Source organism: Cervus canadensis, chromosome 25, assembly GCF_019320065.1.
Source record: "Cervus canadensis isolate Bull #8, Minnesota chromosome 25, ASM1932006v1, whole genome shotgun sequence".
In the NCBI taxonomy this organism is placed as follows: Eukaryota; Metazoa; Chordata; class Mammalia; order Artiodactyla; family Cervidae; genus Cervus; species Cervus canadensis.
The window spans coordinates 6,631,788-6,650,769 of NC_057410.1; the positions used below are offsets into that span (position 1 = coordinate 6,631,788).

The following is an 18,982-nucleotide window of genomic DNA, read 5'->3' on the forward strand; positions in this document are numbered from 1 at the left end:
AAGACATTGATGAAAGAAATTTAAGACATAAATAAATGGAAAGATATACTGTGTTGATGGACTGAAAGAATTAATATTGTTAAAATGTCTGTACTACCTAAAGCACCTACGGATTCAATGCAATCTCTGTTAAAATTCCAATGGCATTTTGCACAGAAATAGGACAAACAGTCCTAAAATTTATATGGAACCATAAAAACCCTACATAGGCAAAGCAATATTGAGAAAGAAGAACAAAGCTATAAGCATCATGTTCCCTGATAAAACTATAACATTGCATGATGACATACACACAGCCCAGCAGAACAGCATAGAGATAGAAACAAACAGAAATAAACTCGTGCATATAGGGTCAGTTACATAATAGAGAAGCCAAGAATACACACTGAGGAAAGGACACTCTCTTCAACAAATGATACGTTGAAAACTGGACAACCATATGCCAAAGAATGAAACCAAGTGACTACTTACACTACAAACAAAGACTTGAACGTGAGACCTGAAACCACAAGGCGCCTAGAAGAAAACACAGGTGGTAAGCTCCTTGACATTAGTCATGACAAACATGTTTTGGATTTGGCACCCAGGGAAAAATAAACAGGAGTGACTATACATAAAACGCTTCTACACAGCAAAGGGAACCATCAACAAAATGAAAAAAGTACTGAATGGGAGAAAATACTTGCAAATTGTAGACATTTATCTGATAAGTGGTTAATATCCAAAATATATAAAGAACTCACACAGCTTAAAATTTAAAAAAAAGGACAGTAAATCTGAATATACATTTTTCTGAAGATGACCACATACAGATGGCCAACAGATGTCAAGAGGCTCAACATCACTGATCATCAGGGAAATGCCAATCAAAACCATGAGCTATCTCCTCACACCTCTCAGAAAGGCTATTATCCAAAAGACCTTAGTAAGTGTTGGCAAGGACATAGACAAAAAAGTTGTTGGGAACGTAAATTGATGGCGCCACTATAGCAAACAATATGGAAGGTCCTGAGAAAATTAAATAGAACTACCATTAAAATCCTGAAAGGGAACTGGTGGGGAGGAGGGGCGGAGGTCGCAATATTGTTTCAAGTTGGATAAATTGACAAGAGCAGGAGGTACTCTGCTTTCCATCCCGACCTCGACCTGAGGTCGCAGTGCTGGGCCCTGTTTCCCCTCCTCGCTCCCAAGAGCTGGGTGCCTTTTTCTGCAGGGTTCCCAGGCCCCTGCTCCAGGACCGGGCTGACCCGACTTGCTAGGCTTCATGGAGAACTTCCAAAAAGTGGAAAAGATCAGAGAGAGCACGTACAGAGTTGTGTACAAAGCCAAAAACAAGTTGACGGGAGAAGCAGCGGCGCTTAAAAAAATCCGCCTGGACACTGAGACAGAGGGTGTGTGTACTCAGTACTGCTCAAGGAGCTTCATCACCCCAATATTGTCCAACTGCTGGATGTCCTTCACACAGAAAACAAACTCTACCTGTTTTTTGAGTTTCTGCACCAGGATCTCAAGAAATTCATGGACGCCCCTGTGCTCACTGGCATTCCTCTTCCCCTATAAAGAGCTACTTGTTCCAGCTGCGCCAGGGCCTAGCTTTCTGCCACTCTTATCGGGTCCTGCACCAAACCGCCAACCTCAGAATCTGCTTATCAACGCAGATGGGTCCATCAAGCTAGCAGACTTCGGACTAGCCAGAGCTTTTGGGGTCCCTGTTCATACTTACACTGACGAGGTGGTGACTCTGTGGTACTTAGTGCTGGAAATCCTTCTGGGCTGCAAAGACTACTCCACAACCGTGGACATCTGTAGCCTCGGTTGCATCTTTGCTGAGATGGTGACCCACCAGGCCCTGTTCCCCAGAGATTCTGAGATTGACCAGCTCTTCTGGATCTTTCGGACCCTGGAGAGCCCAGATAAGGTGGTTTGGCCAGGAGTTACTTCTATGCCGGATTATAAGCCAAGTTTCCCCAAGTGGGCCAGGCAAGATTTTAGCAAAGTGGTGCCAGATGAAGATGGATGGAGCTTGTTACCACAAATGCTGCACTATGACCCTAACAAGCGGATTTCAGCCAAGGCAGCTCTGGCTCACCCTTTCTTCCAGGATGTGACCAAGCCAGTGCCTCACCTTCGACTCTGATCACCTTCTCAAGCCTCTACCCCCAGTATCACCCTCTCCTCCAGCGCAAGTGTGATCTGGCTCGGCCCTGGGCTCTTAGCTCACCGATTTTGTCTGGCTGCCTTAGCACTCACCTGCCCCTCTTAACCAGTCCACTCTGGAGTGATGGAGTGGAGGGAAGAAATAGGTGAAATTGAAAGGACACTTCAGTATTAGATGCACTTAAGTCAGCCTCCTAATCACTTCATGGGAAACAGATGGGGAAACAGTGGAAACAGTGTCAGACTCTATTTTTTTGGGCTCCAAAATCACTGCAGGTGGTGATTGCAGCCATGAAATTAAAAGACATTTACTCCTTGAAGGAAAGTTATGACCAACCTAGATAGCATATTAAAAAGCAGAGACATTACTTTGCCAACAAAGGTCTGTCTAGTCAAGGCTATGGTTTTTCCAGTAGTCATGTATGGATGTGAGAGTTGGACTGTGAAGAAAGCTGAGTGCCGAAGAATTGATGCTTTTGAACTGTGGTGTTGGAGAGACTCTTGAGAGTCCCTTGGACTGCAAGGAGATCCAACCAGTCCATCCTGAAGGAGATCAGTCCTGGGTGTTCATTGGAAGGACTGATGCTGAAGCTGAAACTCCAATACTTTGGCCACCTGATGCGAAGAGCTGACTCATTGGAAAAGACCCTGATGCTGGGAGGGATTGAGGTCAGGAGGAGAAGAGGGCGACAGAGGATGAGATGGTTGGATGGCATCACCGATGGACATGAGTTTGAGTAAACTCCGGGAGTTGGTGATGGACAGGGAGGCCTGGCGTGTTGCAATTCATGGGGTCACAAAGAGTCAGACACGACTGAGCGACTGAACTGAACTGAACTGAAGTCAGCCTTCACTAGCCTCTCTCTTCCCTCCTCTTAGTCATTGCTTAAGAGGGCTGGGTTTTTGTTTTTAAGACAAAATAAAAAGATTTTTTTCCTCCGTCCACATAGGCTTTGCCATCCCAGTCTCTGAAAGCCTCACTATTATTATTCTCTGTATCTGGGATGATTGAGACCCCAAGCCTCCAGAGCCACTGTGTAAGTGGGCTAAGCTGGAACCTCTGAAAACCAAGCAAAGCTAAAACGTTGTGGAGGGGTCTGTTTCAAAGGATTGGGTTTTTAAAAAATAGATCCAACCAGTTTATACCCTAATTTTAGTGTTTCATCTCACTTAACATCTGGGAGACTTAAGACTCCCAGTCTCTGCAGTCCTGGTGGGGCTACAGTATGTATGATGGCCCCTAGGCTTCTTGCCTGTCCCTCCTGTGGCAAGGTGTGTCTAGGAGGCTCTGGGACAGGGACTGTGCTTCACCTTGACCTTATGAGGCAAGTGAAAGATGTTTGAATTTTTTTCTTCTTTTTAAGATTCTTAAGGTGCTAGGTCCCATCTTCCTCTGAAGGCCACCCCGTAAAAGTTAAGGCTGAGACATCATTTTGAGAATTCTGACACTCAGGGCAGGGACTGAGTGGGGACATTGGGGAAAAAATATTTCTTTAAGATAAGGATGAACAACTATATTTGTATTTCAGGTTATAGTAGTTTTTTAAGTGGGAATGGGTGGGGGTTGTTGCCATGTGCACCTTGGGGTTTGTGATGCAAATATGCTGTTCTTTTTTTAAAAACTTTTGTTCTTTTTATGATTTGCTCTCTCTTCTCCCACCTTCTGTCCTTGAGTGTTCTTGCTGTTCACATTATTTGTAATTTAGTTTGTAACTGATTAAAAGAAAGTTCCTAGTTAAAAAAAAAAAAATCCTGAAAGATGATGCTATTAAAGTGTTGCACCCAATATGCCAGCAGATTTGGAAAACTCAGCAGTGGCCACAGGACTGGAAAAGGTCAGTTTTCATTCCAATCCCAAAGAAACGAAAAGCCAGAGAATGTTCAAACTGCTGCATAATTGTGCTCATCACAAGGAAAAAAAAGTTTGTAATCCTATATAGTAATAGATGGGCTTCCCTGGTAGCTCATTTGGTAAAGAATCTGCCTGCAATGCAGGAGACCCTGGTTTGATTCCTGGGTCAGGAAAATCCCCTGGAGAAGGGATAGGCTACCCTCTCCAGTATTCTTGGGCTTCCCTGGTGGCTCAGATGATAAAGAATCCGCCTACAATGTGGGAGACCTGGGTTGGATCCCTGGGTTGGGAAGATCCCATGGAGGAGGGCACGACAGGCCACTCTAGTATTCTTGCCCGGAGAATCCCCATGGACAGAGGAGCCTGGTGGGCTACAGTCCACATCAAATCATTAAGTTGTACACCTGAAACTAATACAATGTTGCATGTCAGTTATATCTCAAGCTAAAAAAAAAAAAAGAATTACCTGTTTGGAGTAGTTCTTGGGAGCAGTATCCACGGTAGTTTTAGAGGCACTGGTGAAATACATAGTCTTGACTGCTGATTTCCTGTGAAGACCTAGTGTTGGCATCCATTCCCATCTGATTTTCTTTTGAGTCTATTCCCCATGAGGCCATGACCCTCTCATCTCATTCCATTACCTGATATGAAGAAACTTCTTAGTGAATTGAAAGAAGTGACACACAGAAGTTTTGCTAAAGGTATCCTATATACATATATATATATAATATTTTATTTTAAAACGGCATTGAGCATATACATTTCTTTAGCTTTTTCCAGGGAACATTGCACCTAAGTTTCAAAACACACAAAATAGATCCCCTTTACTAAACAGGTTTCACTTTTGGGTTACAAAAGTCAAGGTTTCACAATCACAAAGCAGAACGGTTACATGGTGCCGAAACCATTTTCAGGCAGATTCTTCTTAGTTCTCTGTACGTAGGGTATTTTCTTGGAAACCCAGACCGTGATACATTCCTTACAAATGATCTCCACTGGGGGCCTCCCTGGGTTTCCAGAAGAAACAAAGAGAATGGAGGCAAAGTAGGAATCAAAGAGTAACCTCAGGACTCCCCAAACACAAAATACTATGGAAAATTGGAGGACACGAGATTCTCCTTCAAGTACATCACAGTAGAAAACATCACATTTACAGCCTCATTTGGTCTCTGTCTACCTGGTCGCTACAGAAACAAAACTTCATCTAAGACGCCAAGGCAAAAATTAAAGCTATTTACACAAATCACACTCCTCTTAGTCATTGCTTAAGAGGGCTGGGTTAGAAAGAGCAGCACTTCCCTGGCCTGGCACTCAGATCACAAAGGGCCACCATGGTGCTTACAGAAGAGGCAAGTGGGGCTGCTCATGTAGTGTCCTTTGAAAAATCCCAGTGTACACACATAAGCCACATCACCCACACAGAACCAAAGTGTGCTGGGGCGGGGGGTGGTCTAGGGAGTGCAGGCTGGGACCTGTCTCTGCAATTCAAAGTCCTCAAAAATCCAGATTCCTAATATAAAATTCTGTCAGGTGGCCAGATACTGTTTCACTGTCATCTTAGATCTGCTACCTTCTAGAGTCAACCTGGTGGGTGTTTTGCATAGACAGTGACTCACTGCTTTTTTCCATGTGTCCCAGTAGCATGAACTTACCGAAAATAGAATCTCATTAAAGCTTAACATGTTCAGTCTGAAAACTGGAGCTGCCGGGTCACTTAAGGGAAGGTAAGATCCTCAGACGGTGGTGGAAAGAAAACCACTGACCTTTGAAATAAAGTTGATTGGCAGATGAGCGAGGAGGTTAGACCAGAGTCGTAAAGATGTGGGAGTTTTTTTTTTTTTCCCCCGAGTGTTTCCACATTAGTGCTCTTGGTAAACTGAAAACCCTGCCGAATGGCCAACATCTGAGGCCAGCTCTGGATCTGGGACTCTCATCTCTGTCCACCAGTATCTACTAACAGCTGTGATTCTTTCCAAGGAGTAAATGAACACTGAGAAGAATTGGAAAAAAAAAAAAAAAGCACAGCTGACTTCATGCAGCCCCAAGTTACAGGGTAAACTGCTAGGGATTAAAAAAAAATTAAATACCCCCAATTCCCCAAAGCTGTAAACAGTGGAAAAGAACAAATCCCCACTTTGGGGGCTTTGTCCTGTTAGAGGATTACTTGGCCTCGCCCGTTTTCACTTCTCTGTTCCCTCTCTAAGAAGAGCGTTTAGGCAGGCAGAGCCGCAAGAGAACATGCCCTCCAGTCTTAAGGCTGCTCACACTGCTCTGATTTCAGGTGTAGGGAGAATAAGCTTTCCTTGTTGCCTGACAAAACACCAGTGTGGATGGAGCTTGAGCTGGTGGTCTTTAAGGAAGAGTGTCACCAAATGTTGAAAAGAGCAGAGGCCAGCCCAACAAGGGGATTCAGAACTGAGACAGCCTTTCATGAAAGCAAGTGGCCACCTCACCCCCCAACCCCCCAGACAGCCATAAAGACGACTGGGAAATCAAACGCTTTTCATTAAGCAAGACTTCCTCTGAGGCCGCCAGGGCAAGCAAATAGGATTGATACACAAGATAGGCAAGATAAGAGAACCATGTATAAATATGTTCTGCGGAATTTGGTGTTGCCTTTTGACCTTTCCAGGAATGCTCCAAGGGCCAACTGATGTGTAGACACAGTTAGTATTCAGGGATGGAATGATCCAGAGCCTGGGTGAAAAATAAGGCTGAAATGGAGGAAGTGCAACTCACAGAGCACCCGTGCTGGGCAGACCTGCAACAGGCATTAACAAGTCATGTGTTCCCCACATCTGGTTGATCTCTTGTGGTTTCCCTCCCATCCCCAAACAGACATATGGCGTCAGCTTGCTACCAAAATCCTTCCACCCAAGGGGAGCTTATAAAGAGAATTCCTAGATACCTTTCTAACTAAATCCGGTGGGACTAAATGCTCACGACTTTAGGATAAATTGAACAAGGAGGTTCCAGAGATTTTTGCCCAGACATGCCTTGGCAGGACATGCAATGGAGAGTGGAGTGGAACGTTACATCCAAACTCTGACTCTAGTGCCTTGAATAAAATAGCAGCCCAGGAAGTAAACGAAGGGCAATGGGAACACAGGGAAGAGGTGACAGCTTGTGAGGACAGCTTCCCAAAGAAGGTGGCTCGGAGTCCTCCATGGAAAACTTTCTCAAGTTTCTGAATTTGTACATGGTTTTGAGAGTCAGCACAGCAACAGAAAGTGGCCCACTCTGCTGCGGGCTGCCTGCACATTTCCCGAGAGCAGCACATTGGGTACCACAGACTTCTCCCCATAGAGCTGTCCCTGGGGGTGGCTAAGATTGATGGAAGGAGGATGGAAGCTGTGAGATGAAGATGACTCCTGACAAAGGCGCAGTCGGTCCAGTTCTTCCCAGGCGAGGTTTTGGCAAACACTGGGTGGGTAAATTCCCACCACACTTCACCCACAAGACCAGGCATTGTTTCCAGGCTGCGGGATGAACACATTTCTAAGTAGGAAGGCTCCAGGCCATTTCTCAGAGAATATTTACATTCTAGGAATGTAAATGCAGGTGATTATTCCAGAGGAAAGTTATCTTTCCCTTTGGGGAAGCTTTATCTTCCTGCTCTGGGGAAGGGATTGGAACACACAGGAAGTGGAACTGACTCTCCAGCCTTCTGGGGGAATCACAGCAATGACTTTTTTTCTTTAATGGTGGGGGTTGGGGGGAAGCATGTTTTTATCACAAAAAGTAGCCGAGATGGTGATGCTGCCACAGGAGGTCTGTGGTCTGCAGGAAGACTTGGTGACCGGACCCTGCTCTACAAGGTCCTGCCGTACTGAGAAGCCATGAGAGAGAGAAGTGATTCCTAGAACTGTTTTGTGAGTCCTCCCGGCAGAGAAGCAGCAGGTAGATCTGATCCGTCCAATGCTGCTCTTGTGAGGAACGCCTAGAGGTGGCGGGAGAGGGGGAGGTCTCGGTACCTGGGGGGCTGGGATGCTTCCATGGAGAAGGAACAGGGCGCATAGCCTGACAAGGACCAGTCAACCTGATTCAAATGCACTTTTATTACATGGCCGTTCTGAGTGGGTCTTGCCCAAATCTGATGGTGACGCTAATAAGACTGCTGCTCTTGATCCTTAACACATTATTTGGCGTGGGCTTGGGGCCGGCCCCACCTCAGAACCTGGATCTAGGTGGAGGAGTGATCCTCGAGGCGTGGTGAGCTGATCGATATAAGGAACGTCTACACCACTCGATTTAACACTGCTTCGTGTGTATCCTCATGGCACAGCGGGTGGGGGTAGGGCCAACCAACCCAGAAACGAACACCCAGGCTCTCAGAGAGAAACCGAAAACCATACCAGGGGGACCCGTGAAGACGAGAGAGGAACCACTGGTCCAAAGAAACACTCATATTTTCATGAAAGCACATTGATTTGGTGAGAAAAACCAACTCAGGAACAAACTGTTACATAACAGAGATTGAACTCTGTGAGCCAGGGCGCAGCTCCAGATGGCTGCCTGGGCGGCGTGGGCTACAGGATGTGGGCACGGTCCGAGCCAGACTTGGACACACAGACTCCGCGGCAGGGGCCTGGAAAGTCCCAGGTCTGTGCTATGGAAGGGAAACAATGAAGATTCAAGGAATATCAGAAAAACATCCCTGCCGCACCCCACCATTACCGAAAAAGAATAAAGAGACAAAGACACACGGATAGTGTTCCCTGAAAGACATCTCAGGCTTACGAGAAGATGGGTGTGTCCATCTTCTGAGGCGTGATCCCCAGCACTCCAGCGCAGCACTGTTAACCCGTAGAGGTTGGCAGCTGGGTGGGCTGAAGAGTCTTCTGCCAGTGACCACCCGAAAGTGGCTGCCCCAGCTACCGCAGATAAAATAAATATGACGTAGGTGCCCCCGAGATGGGCCATGGCCACCTAGGAGGCCTACGAAAGGAACCAGGAGAAACACAACACTCAGTAGCAGCCTTTATGTTTTGCTCTTTCGTGTATCCAGACCTGTTTCTAAAGAGGAAACTGAAACCCAGGGGCCCTCCTGAAGCTCAGCCAGAGGCCTTTCAGCAGCAAGCTCCCCACCTGGGCTGGGAAGGGGTGGCATCACTTGGAACCGTGCTGGGGCACTCCCCAGCCCAGCCCTGCCCAGAGGCGTCCCAGCGTTCATCCCTCCTGTCCTTCCAAAACCCTGGGCTGTTTTCACGACAGTTTGTTTCCATGTATTAAAGGAATGACGTATACAGAAATGTCGTCTCCTGAGCCCAGCCGGTCGTTGGATATCCGCCATCCTCTATCCTTCAGGACACCGCGGGCTCGCATCACCAGGTCCTGGGCTGCCAGTGTGTACCTGTGCAGGGGGAAGCATGATGACATGGTCAGTGTGACAGCAGGCAGAACTGGCGTTCGGGAGAGGCTGGGAAGGAGCCATTACTACAGACTGTGCAGACAGGTTTCCCTGGGTCGGGAAGATCCCCTGGAGGAAGGCGGGGCAGCCCATCCCAGTATTCTTGCCTGCAGAATCCCATGGACAGAGGAGCCTACTGGACTACAGTCCATAGGATCACAGAGTCAGACATGACTGAAGTGACTTACACACGCACAGTGGTAAAGAATCCGCCTGCAATGCAGGAGACGTGGGTTTGATCCCCAGGCCAGGAAGATCCTTTGGATAAGGAAGTGGCAACCCACTCCAGTATTCTTGCCTGGGAGATCCTATGGACGGGTGAGCTACAGTCCATGGGGTCACAAAAGAGCAGGGTATGGCTAGTGCCTAAACAACAACAAAGCAGCAAAGAGCCCAGGCCATCTTGTCCCCAAACGCGGGCTGCCTACTGTGAGATTGCTGTTAGGTGGTAGGTGGACACACAATAAATAACCTAAACTGTTCTGCCGCTCGGTTCTCGTGAGGATTTTGATGTCAGCGAGAGAGTCCCGATTTACTGCTGGTGTACCTTTAACACATATCTGCTCAGGCTCAGAGCTCTCTATGGCCGTCTCCAGCTACAGAAGTGCATGGGAAAAACAGGTTTTGCTTCCAGTTTTTATTTTTAGAGCCACATTGCTTTTAGGCCAGAGGATGGTCATTTTCCATTTCTGGTAGGGCCAATCTCCTTTTTAATTTGTTTTTAAAAAGCAAGTTGATTTAGAGAAAAATAACGCTAGCACAAGTAAGAAGGAACCTAGCAAAAGTGGGAAGGTTTTATTGGTACCTGACAGAGAAACCTTGGTGTGGGCCATCTGTCTCATCCACCTTCATCAGTATGCCAAAGTCTTCTGTTCACCATTGTAAGTACAGCACAGGATCCCCAAGAATTTTAAAATAAGATTGCTCACTGAGATTTAACCACAAACTAAAAGAATAATGCCTACGATAAATGGATGAAAAGTATTAAAATCTAGAGAAAGACTGATATGGGAGGTGATTTGGGTGTATGTAGCCTGGATTAGCCTTAAGGCCTAAAACAAAGAGGAAAAAAACATTAGCAGGTGTCTGTCCAAATACCGACTGAGGTAGAGAGTCTTAGCCAACAGACTGCAAAGAAATTTAGTTCCACTGGTAGGGCCACATTTAGTGAGGATGGGCCCAAAGAGCCTCTGCCATAGAGCATGGAGTTTACCTTTATTCTGATTTCACGTTCACTGTATAACCTTCTAACTACGATTGCCTCCCTGTGTAGGCACGGTGACAGAAGAAGAATGAGCTTGACATTTGTACTTGAAGAACATCAGTCCTGTTTCTCCATATAAACATCACCTGGCATTTCGGAAGTTTGCAGATCAGTCATGAAAGCTTGGTTAAGGTGAGCCCAGCCCTGACAATGAATCTGTTCTTTGTATGTTGGCTAAACCAGTTTCTGAACTTGAGAAACTAAAAGCCAGACTCGGGTACATCACCAAGATGATGAACGTCCCTCTGTAAGGAAGGCCTCTTGAAAGCCAGCCTGCGGACCTTGAGTAGCAGGCCACCCTAATGTTACTATTGCCTTTCCCTGCTGAAATGTCACTCAGCCTGGCCTTCAGAACAGTGAGTTATAGAAGTCGGAACACCAGAAGCCTCCTGTATTTGTTCTGTTAAAAGCCCTTATGGATTAACCTGACTCATGTTAGAAGAGACCAGCATCTAGTCCCATCATTACATTACTTAAGAACAAAGCTTGTAGCAGATGATCTCAGGATAGTTAAGATTCCAGGCTATAGAACCTTTGAGACTCAAGTGTACTCAGCCCAGGTGGTGGAGAGAAGTGTGGCACATACTACAGGTGGCAGAGAGAGGCTATTTTTTAAAAATATTGATACAAAATAAATGACTCTCCTCCTAGAGAATGGGTGGTAGGTGAGTGGGAGATATGCCCTCTTCTACTCATATTGTTAGAATGATTAGTTTTGAGGTAGAAGACTCTTAAGTTATGCCTGAGGGCAGATGCCACCAGTAGGCCCTCTCTGAGGGTCCTCTTCCTGCTGAGATCAGAAAGTAAACAGAATGGACTCCAACGAGGCCTTTGGCTAAAGAGTCTAATAAATGTCCCCCTATCCACATACCGCCACTCATAGACTGTGTTCAGAGGCGCTCTCAGATGCTCACCCCAGGTTATTCTTGGTTTTATATTAAGTTGTATGTCTGAATACAACCTCACAGGGAAAGGCTACCAGCAATATCAGGTGGTGTTTATTATCCTGGTGATGGCCCAGGGTCTAGACCTTAGCCTTTCAAGTTTAGAAAGTTGGCCACCATCAAAAAGTCTACAAATAATAAATGCTGGAGAGGGTGTGGAAAAAGGGGAATCCTCCTACGTTGTGCTTGTGGGAAAGCAAACTGGTGTAGTCACTATGAAGAACAGTTCCTCAAAAAAATAAGAGGGCTGCCATATGATCCAGCAGTCCCACTCCTGGGCATATATGCAGAGAGGAAAACTCTAGTTTGAAAAGACACATGCATCCCAATGATCATAGCAGCACTCCTTATAATAGCCCAGACAGGGAGATAACCCAAGTGCCCATCAACAGATGAATGGATAAAGAAGATGTATATATATTGATATATACAATAGACTACCATAACAAAGAGTAAAATATTGCCTTTGTGGCAACATGGGTGAACATAGGGAATAGCATTCTAAGTGAAGTCAGATAGATAAAGAAAAATATTAAATGACTTACATGTAGAAGCTAAAATTATAAGTGAATCTATCTATAAAACAGACTCACAGACGTAGAAAACAAACTTACTAAAAGGAAAAGGGGTCAGGGGATAAATCAGAAATATCAGATTAACAGATACGCACTACTTTGTATAAAATAGGTAAACAAGGAACTATATATATTAATATCTTAGAACAACCTATAATGGAATAGAGTCTGAAAAAATATATATGTATTTAAAACATATATGTATATATAAAGGAATCTAAGAAAGTAGATATATGTATAACTGAATCACTTTGCTGTAAAACTAAAACTAATGCAATGTTGTAAATCATCTACACTTCAATAAAAAGCTAAAATCAAAACAGTGCCTACTTTGTTTCATTTAAGCCACATAAGAGTACCATCTGTAGTTAAAGGCAAGAGACTATCCTGATGTTGCTATTGCTGGAGATTTGGGGTATTGGAAAAACGGTCAAAATTAGCTTTTGGTATTTTAAAAAGCAGCATTAGGTCACCTAGAAAAGATGGTTACCTAGGAATCCAGGGTAAAGGGTTCTAGAAAATTAAAGTTTTATTAGAGACGTTATTGATTAAAGACTCTAGAAAGTTAAAGTTTTATTCTCAAAGCTGCTTACTGCCCATGCTAAGAAAACTTCCTTTGAGCCTGCATTTCTCTTTATCACTCATTCTGTCTTCCCTGAGGTGAAGTCTTGGTAGAGAAATCCGTTTTTGCTTCCTCAATTTCTTCCCCTTTTCTTCCTTCATCTCTTACCAGTATGTCCAGTACCCTCCCAATATGGCCTCCTAAAATTCTCCTCCAAACTCATTTCTCTTGACCTTTCTTCAGCACAGGTGCTACACTTGTGACCATTTTCTTTGTCCTTCAGACCTCATGCCTTTTCTTCTTGAATTCTTTTTTTCTGGGGTAGGGGCGAGGGTAGGTTGGCAGGGGGCTCCTACACCACTGCATACTCCCAAGTTCTCCTGTTATGTCTGGGCTTCCACGACATGTGGCACAGCCCTTGGTAGATCCCAGAAGAGACTCTTCAGGAGGAGTCAATAAATGTTAACTCAGGTTCACGGCCAAGGTGGCACTTCCCCACCTGCCATCCTCAGTTATAATGCTGTCCCCAGTCTTTTACGCAAGAAATCATACTCATTTCCTGTGCTGCCTTCTAACCCTGATACTCACCAATGAGAAAATCCACAAGGCACTGTAGGACTTCTAAATTTTGTATTATTTTAGTTGTACTTCATTATTGGTAGATCACTAATTAAAACCTCACCTTTACTAAGATCAAATTAAGCCTACTTATTATAAGAACTGCTATTTTAAATTTATTTTTGCCATCATTCATTCACACATACAGAAATTTGCATCACCCACTGAACCACCAGGAAGCCCGGTAATATCTTTAAATTCACTAATTCAGGGAGGGGGGATAGGGATGGGGAACACATGTAAATCCATGGCTGATTCATGTCAATGTATGGCAAAAACTAATACAATATTGTCAAGTAATTAGCCTCCAACTAATAAAAATAAATGAAAAAAAAATTCACTAATTCATACTTTAGCAGCTTACTATTCAGTCTACTCACTGAGTTCCTTTATTTCAATTACCTGTTTTTCACCATTACAAATTTCCGTTTGGTTCTTTTCCAAATGCACCTCTTCTTTACCTTATGGTTCTGTTTGTAAACGTTTAAAGTTTCTCTCCACCTGCTCTACTAGGGTTTCTCTGGGGGTGGGGGGGGGGCGGGATAGAGGGAAGGCTCTGTTATCCTTTCTCACGCGACGTTTAAAGGTAAGATAGAGGCTTTTCTTCAGTAGGGTTGTCTACTGCATGCCCCAGGTGATCTACAGTGATTTTAAATACTGGGGCACACTATGGGTTCCTCCAGTTCTAGAACACATTTTAGTTCTAGAACACATTTTAGGTGAGTTTCTTGGCTTAGGATCCCCAGGCCCCAGGAGAGGTGTGAGACTTAATCTCACTCTTTCTCCGTGTGGAAGGCCTGCCCAGCACCTCCCCACAGAACCTCAGCTTCATCAGGTTCTTGCCGTCATCCACATGCCGCAGGAAGGCCGTTTTTCCATTTGAGTGGGAAGCTTAGGGAGAGCACCTCGGACCATTTATTCCAACACTGTGGCCAGGAGCCCAGCGTCCTCCACCCGACTTCTCTTTGCCAGGCCCCCCTAGTGAATGCAGCATCCCCCCTGTAAAAGAGCCATCTGTGAGGGCAATCGAAGGGTATGCTGATCAGATGCCATTGGCAATAACTGGTCACTGCAGCTGCCCTCGAGAGTGGGGTTCCTTCATGCACAGGAGACGCAGCACTGAAAGTCACAAATGGTGTTTAGGAAGAAATGAAGCCACCTGCGGGGATCTTTCCTCATAAGCTGATCAACTCAACACAACCCCAGGCACCGAGTTGTTAGGAAAAGGTTTTGTGCCCCAGCTGCAATCTCAGCCCGGCCGGGGGACACTTCAGAGGTCACCAGCATCCTTCAAGCACCATCTTGCCCCAGGCATGAGCTCACTAGTAAGGTTGTTTATCTCAAGGCTGGTGCTCGGGGGAGAAGAAACATTTTCTCTGCAGGGAAGGGCCGCTTCTCCTCTCCCCGATTTCATGCTCCTCTAGTCTCTACTTGCCACGGGCTGCCGGGTTTGGTGACAAAGGGGGAGAAGGCGTCACAGGGCAGGAAGACAGGAGGGCTCTCCTGAGTCTGCTGCTGAGGCTGAGCACCTACTCACCACACATGAGGGGTGAAGGGAGCCACAGGAGAAAACCTGAAGTCAAAACACGAAACGTCAGCGCAGTATACAAGAGGGCTGCAGAGGAGGACACGGCGCAGCTGAAGACCGCAGAAGGGGTGAGGGGTCCGCACACCTCTGCCAGGACGGGAGGGGGCCCCCGAGCCTGTGACCCGGGAGCTGGGCGTGGGGCAGGGCCAGGACCTCGGGTCTCACTCCGAAGGTCAGAGCGCGGCGGGGAAGCGGGGCGGGAGGAGCTGGAGCACTCGGCCCTCTGGACAAAGCGTCTCCCAAGGAGACAAGGTGTGTACTTGGAGAGCATTTCTCTTCTCTGGCAGACGCTTTCCGTATGGATCTGCCTGGTTCTGCTGAAAGAGATGGCTGCCGGGGTGTTGGGGGGGCGGGCGTGTTGGGGAGGGGAAAAAAGCCAAGAATGAAGAGGAGCTGAAGGACCGCTGCAGGCCAGAGGCTCTTTTCACAACCGCTGATGCTAAAGTGGGCAGGGTGGGGGGCAGTGAAGGGGGAAGCTGACGGTAAATCCTCCATCCACCCTGCCATCCCCAGGCACTTGGTTCTCTCACCTCGGGGGTGGGGGGCATGAAGGGGTCCCTGCGGGAGGCTGGGCTGCCTGGGGTCCTAGCCTGGGCGCAGCACCCTGCGGGCGGAGGTGGGGTTCTGAAGAAACTCCTTAGCTTCTCAGAGCCCCTCTTTTTGACTTGTGCATCTGGAATAATGCTAGCGCAGGCCTCAAAGGTCCTGCGGAGATAAACAAGATCGTTCCTAAACCATTTCCCTCATGAGACACAAAATGCCTCTCCCCACCAAGAGTTCTGCACCTTTTGCAGAGTGTTCCCACAAGACCACATCTCAATCAGCAGCGCAGTGTCAAAAGGAAGTCCATGTCAGGCCTCCGGCTGTAACCCTGCCTTAAAGCCAACACTTCTTGGGAGGAACTTCTCTTTGCTATTCGGATGGTACAGACAGGGTCTTACAAGAGGGAGGGTAGGTGGCAGGAACAGGGGAATTAATGGGTTCCGAATATTTGCATATAAAAGGCAGCCTCCCATCTACTGTGGCCCAGCAGTAACCGGGTGGGATGGGAATAGGAGGAGAAGGCCCCTGAGACTGAAGAGGTGGAAAAGCCCTCCCAAGCTTGGGAACATTAGTTGGCAGGGATCTGTGGTGACCGGGTAGGTGGGGGGTGACCTGGAGGGGCTCGTTGTTGTGCTCAGAACCGGGCAACTGGCCCTGGGAGGAGGCCCATCTCAGGCTTACTGCTGGAAGCCAAGCCATGGGTGCCCCTGCCTGGCTCTGAAACCCCCGAAGGTGCTCACACCAGCTTCTGTCCCCTGCCCGCTGCATGGGGGCTGCATTCAGGCAGAGCACCCTAAGATGTGGGAACAACAGCAGGTCCAAGGCCGTGGACGGGGGAGCGCTCACCACCCCTGCCAGAGAGGGTGCGAACACCCGCCAGGCCTCGCCCACTTCTCTGCCCCTGGCACCAGCTTCCTGGTTTTCTCAAGGTGGTGCGTGTTTATTTTAGTTCAAACTCCACATAGCAACGTATCAGTAGGAGGGGGCATAGCAGACCATTTTCTTCTCCATTGTCTCTGGCAAGCCCTTTAAAATGACCTGATGTTCCAACTAAGCGTCCACGCAGTTCTGCATCAATGGCCACATCAACAGCACCGAAGAAGGAGAGATGGGCCCGGCAGTGGGTGGTTCAGAGGCTGTCAAGGGCAGAACGGTGGGTTGACATCCACATTCCCAGATTGGAATATGCTCAACACTGAGAACGAAGCAAAAACGCAGATTTTCTCTAGTCTTCAGCACGCAATCCAACACTCACCAATTTGTTCTTAAAACTTGCAACTGCTATGAGGGTGGGGCCGGGGATGGAGCGGATGAAGGGGAACCCTTCCTTTTCACATTTGAGGCACAGTTTTTCTGTTTTTGAAAACATTGTTTATTTCTGGCTGCGCTGGGTCGTCACGGCTGCACACAGACTTTCCCCAGTTGCAGTGCGCGGGGCTGCTCTCCAGTTGTGGTGTGCGGGCTGCTCATTGCGGTGGCTTCTTTGTGGGGGAGTTGTGGCATCACAGGCTTAGTCGCTCCGTGGCATGTGGGATCTTCCTGCACCAGGGATCGACCCCATGCCCCCTGCATTGGCAGGCGGATTCTTATCCACTCTACCACTAGGCAAGTCCTGAGGCATAGTTCTTCAAAACAAAATGGCACTGGGAAAAGCTCAGGCAACTCACAGAAAGATTCCATCAGAAGGACCTTTGTCTTTTGCCAAAGTAGGTTTCACATGATCAAGGCATGTCGTACCTGCACTAATATCCTGCTGTCAGTGCTGGTGGGTGTTTTAACTTTCCACGGATTAATCTCTTCCTTATCAAGGCACACAGTTTACTGAGCTGAGGAGAGCATGGAGATGAAGACCACTTAAGGTGTGACCATCAAGAAGGCGTCTTCTCTCATTAGGGAGATGTTGTACAGAATTTACAGTATGTTGGTATTTACAGATTTAGTACCCCTTAATAAGTCCCTTGAATGTCATGGCAGGGGGCTGAGGGTCATTAGATCCAAGTCATGATGAGGTTTCCACAAAGAGATTTTGGGAAATGAAAAGTGAAGTCCCTCAGTCGTGTCCGACACTTTGCGACCCTGGGCAAAAAACAAACAAAAAAAACCCTTGCCAGGTCTAACCTGGGCATTTGGAATGTGAATTCATGCCATGTTTTCATGTGTGGTTAATTGTTCTTTGGCCCTAAGTCCTCTCAGCTTTGCCCACACCTTTCTCCTTTAGCAATTTTGACAACTTGTATTCCTTTCTAGCAGATTACTAAGCATCTTCTTGGCGTGATTACATACTTGCCTCCATTTTGAATATTCTTTCCAGGAGACCCACCACTATACCCCCAGCCTTACAGAGGGATATTCTGCTTCAGAAAATCCCTCTGGGCCTTTCTCAGAGCACCCTTTCCAAAGTTTGCAGGATGTTTAGGCCTCATATGAGAATCTTAGCAGAATTAGTATGGACAGTGACAGGTTGCGGAGCGCAGCCTCCATGAATTCCAGCCACCCCACCTGAGGCTGTGGACTGGGTACATTTCTTATCAACAGTTCATTCCATGACTCCACAGATGATGCACAGAAACGCCAGCCCTGCTTCACTTCAGGGCATAACCCAGTAAAAAGAAAAAGAGCCACGGCACCCATATTCTGGCTTGTTCCCAAAGCCTCCTTTTAATTTTCTGATTCCTTTGTCAAGATAGTTCAAAACAGCCAAAGGACTTCATAAGATACACTGGGGTCAGGAAGGTCACACAGCTCATTTTCACCCCACCTCTGCCAGAGAAGATAGTGCCACGGTTAAAACTTTGCAAACGTATCTTTCTCTTAATTACCTTTTCCCTCACAATGCACCCTAGAAGGAGAGAGGATGTCATCAGAGGAAAACAATGCTGGCAGTTTGTCAAAAATGGCTGTCACAAACAGAAGAGAAAGAAAAAACCTACACATAACACAGACAAAAGCTGTGTCATCAAATGGCAAAACCTAAAAGCCCTTCCTGTCACAGGGCTAATGCCCTGCCTCCTCCTGACCTGCTGAATTTCTAGACAAACTGGGCAAACACAGCCAAGCTCAAAATGAAACAGGCCCATTCAGAATGTCAAATGAAGGAACACTGTTGTGCTGTTGCTTTGACGCCCTTCCTCCCTCAGGCGGCCCACCCTGGGGGGTGCATTTCCCTGTCTCGTTTTCTATCAAACGATTGGCCAGCCTGGTGAGCTTCCTTAGGCTAAAACTTACCAGGACCACTTCCAATCGTATTTCTCTTCTGCATGAAAAGATGGAACAGGTCCCAGTCAGGAGGGCACCACCAGGAAACCCACCACTGTGGCTTCTTGGACCAAGCTCTCCACGGGCCTCCCAATGAGACACCCTGTCTCCACGGGAACACGGCACCCTCCTTCCAAAGCACATGGTCACATGCAAGTACATCCCACACAAGAAAGACCAACATCACTTTACGTAATGCCTAAGTCGTGAGTTT

At 46.9% G+C, this 18,982-nt stretch overlaps 1 protein-coding gene and 1 pseudogene across 1 annotated transcript in view; one reads left to right on the top strand and one right to left on the bottom strand.

Annotated features, from left to right (window-relative positions):
• The first annotated feature begins 7 nt into the window (after window positions 1-7).
• LOC122427810 lies at window positions 8-2,459 on the top strand (annotated as a pseudogene).
• Window positions 2,460-4,699: 2,240 nt separating this feature from the next.
• Window positions 4,700-18,982, bottom strand: part of PPM1H (protein phosphatase, Mg2+/Mn2+ dependent 1H) — a 290,096-nt gene continuing 275,813 nt past the window's right edge. The window contains exon 10 of the mRNA XM_043447515.1: window positions 4,700-9,362. Coding sequence (XP_043303450.1) covers window positions 9,215-9,362 — 148 coding nt within the window. The 3' untranslated portion in view covers window positions 4,700-9,214. The remainder of the gene's footprint in view (window positions 9,363-18,982) is intronic.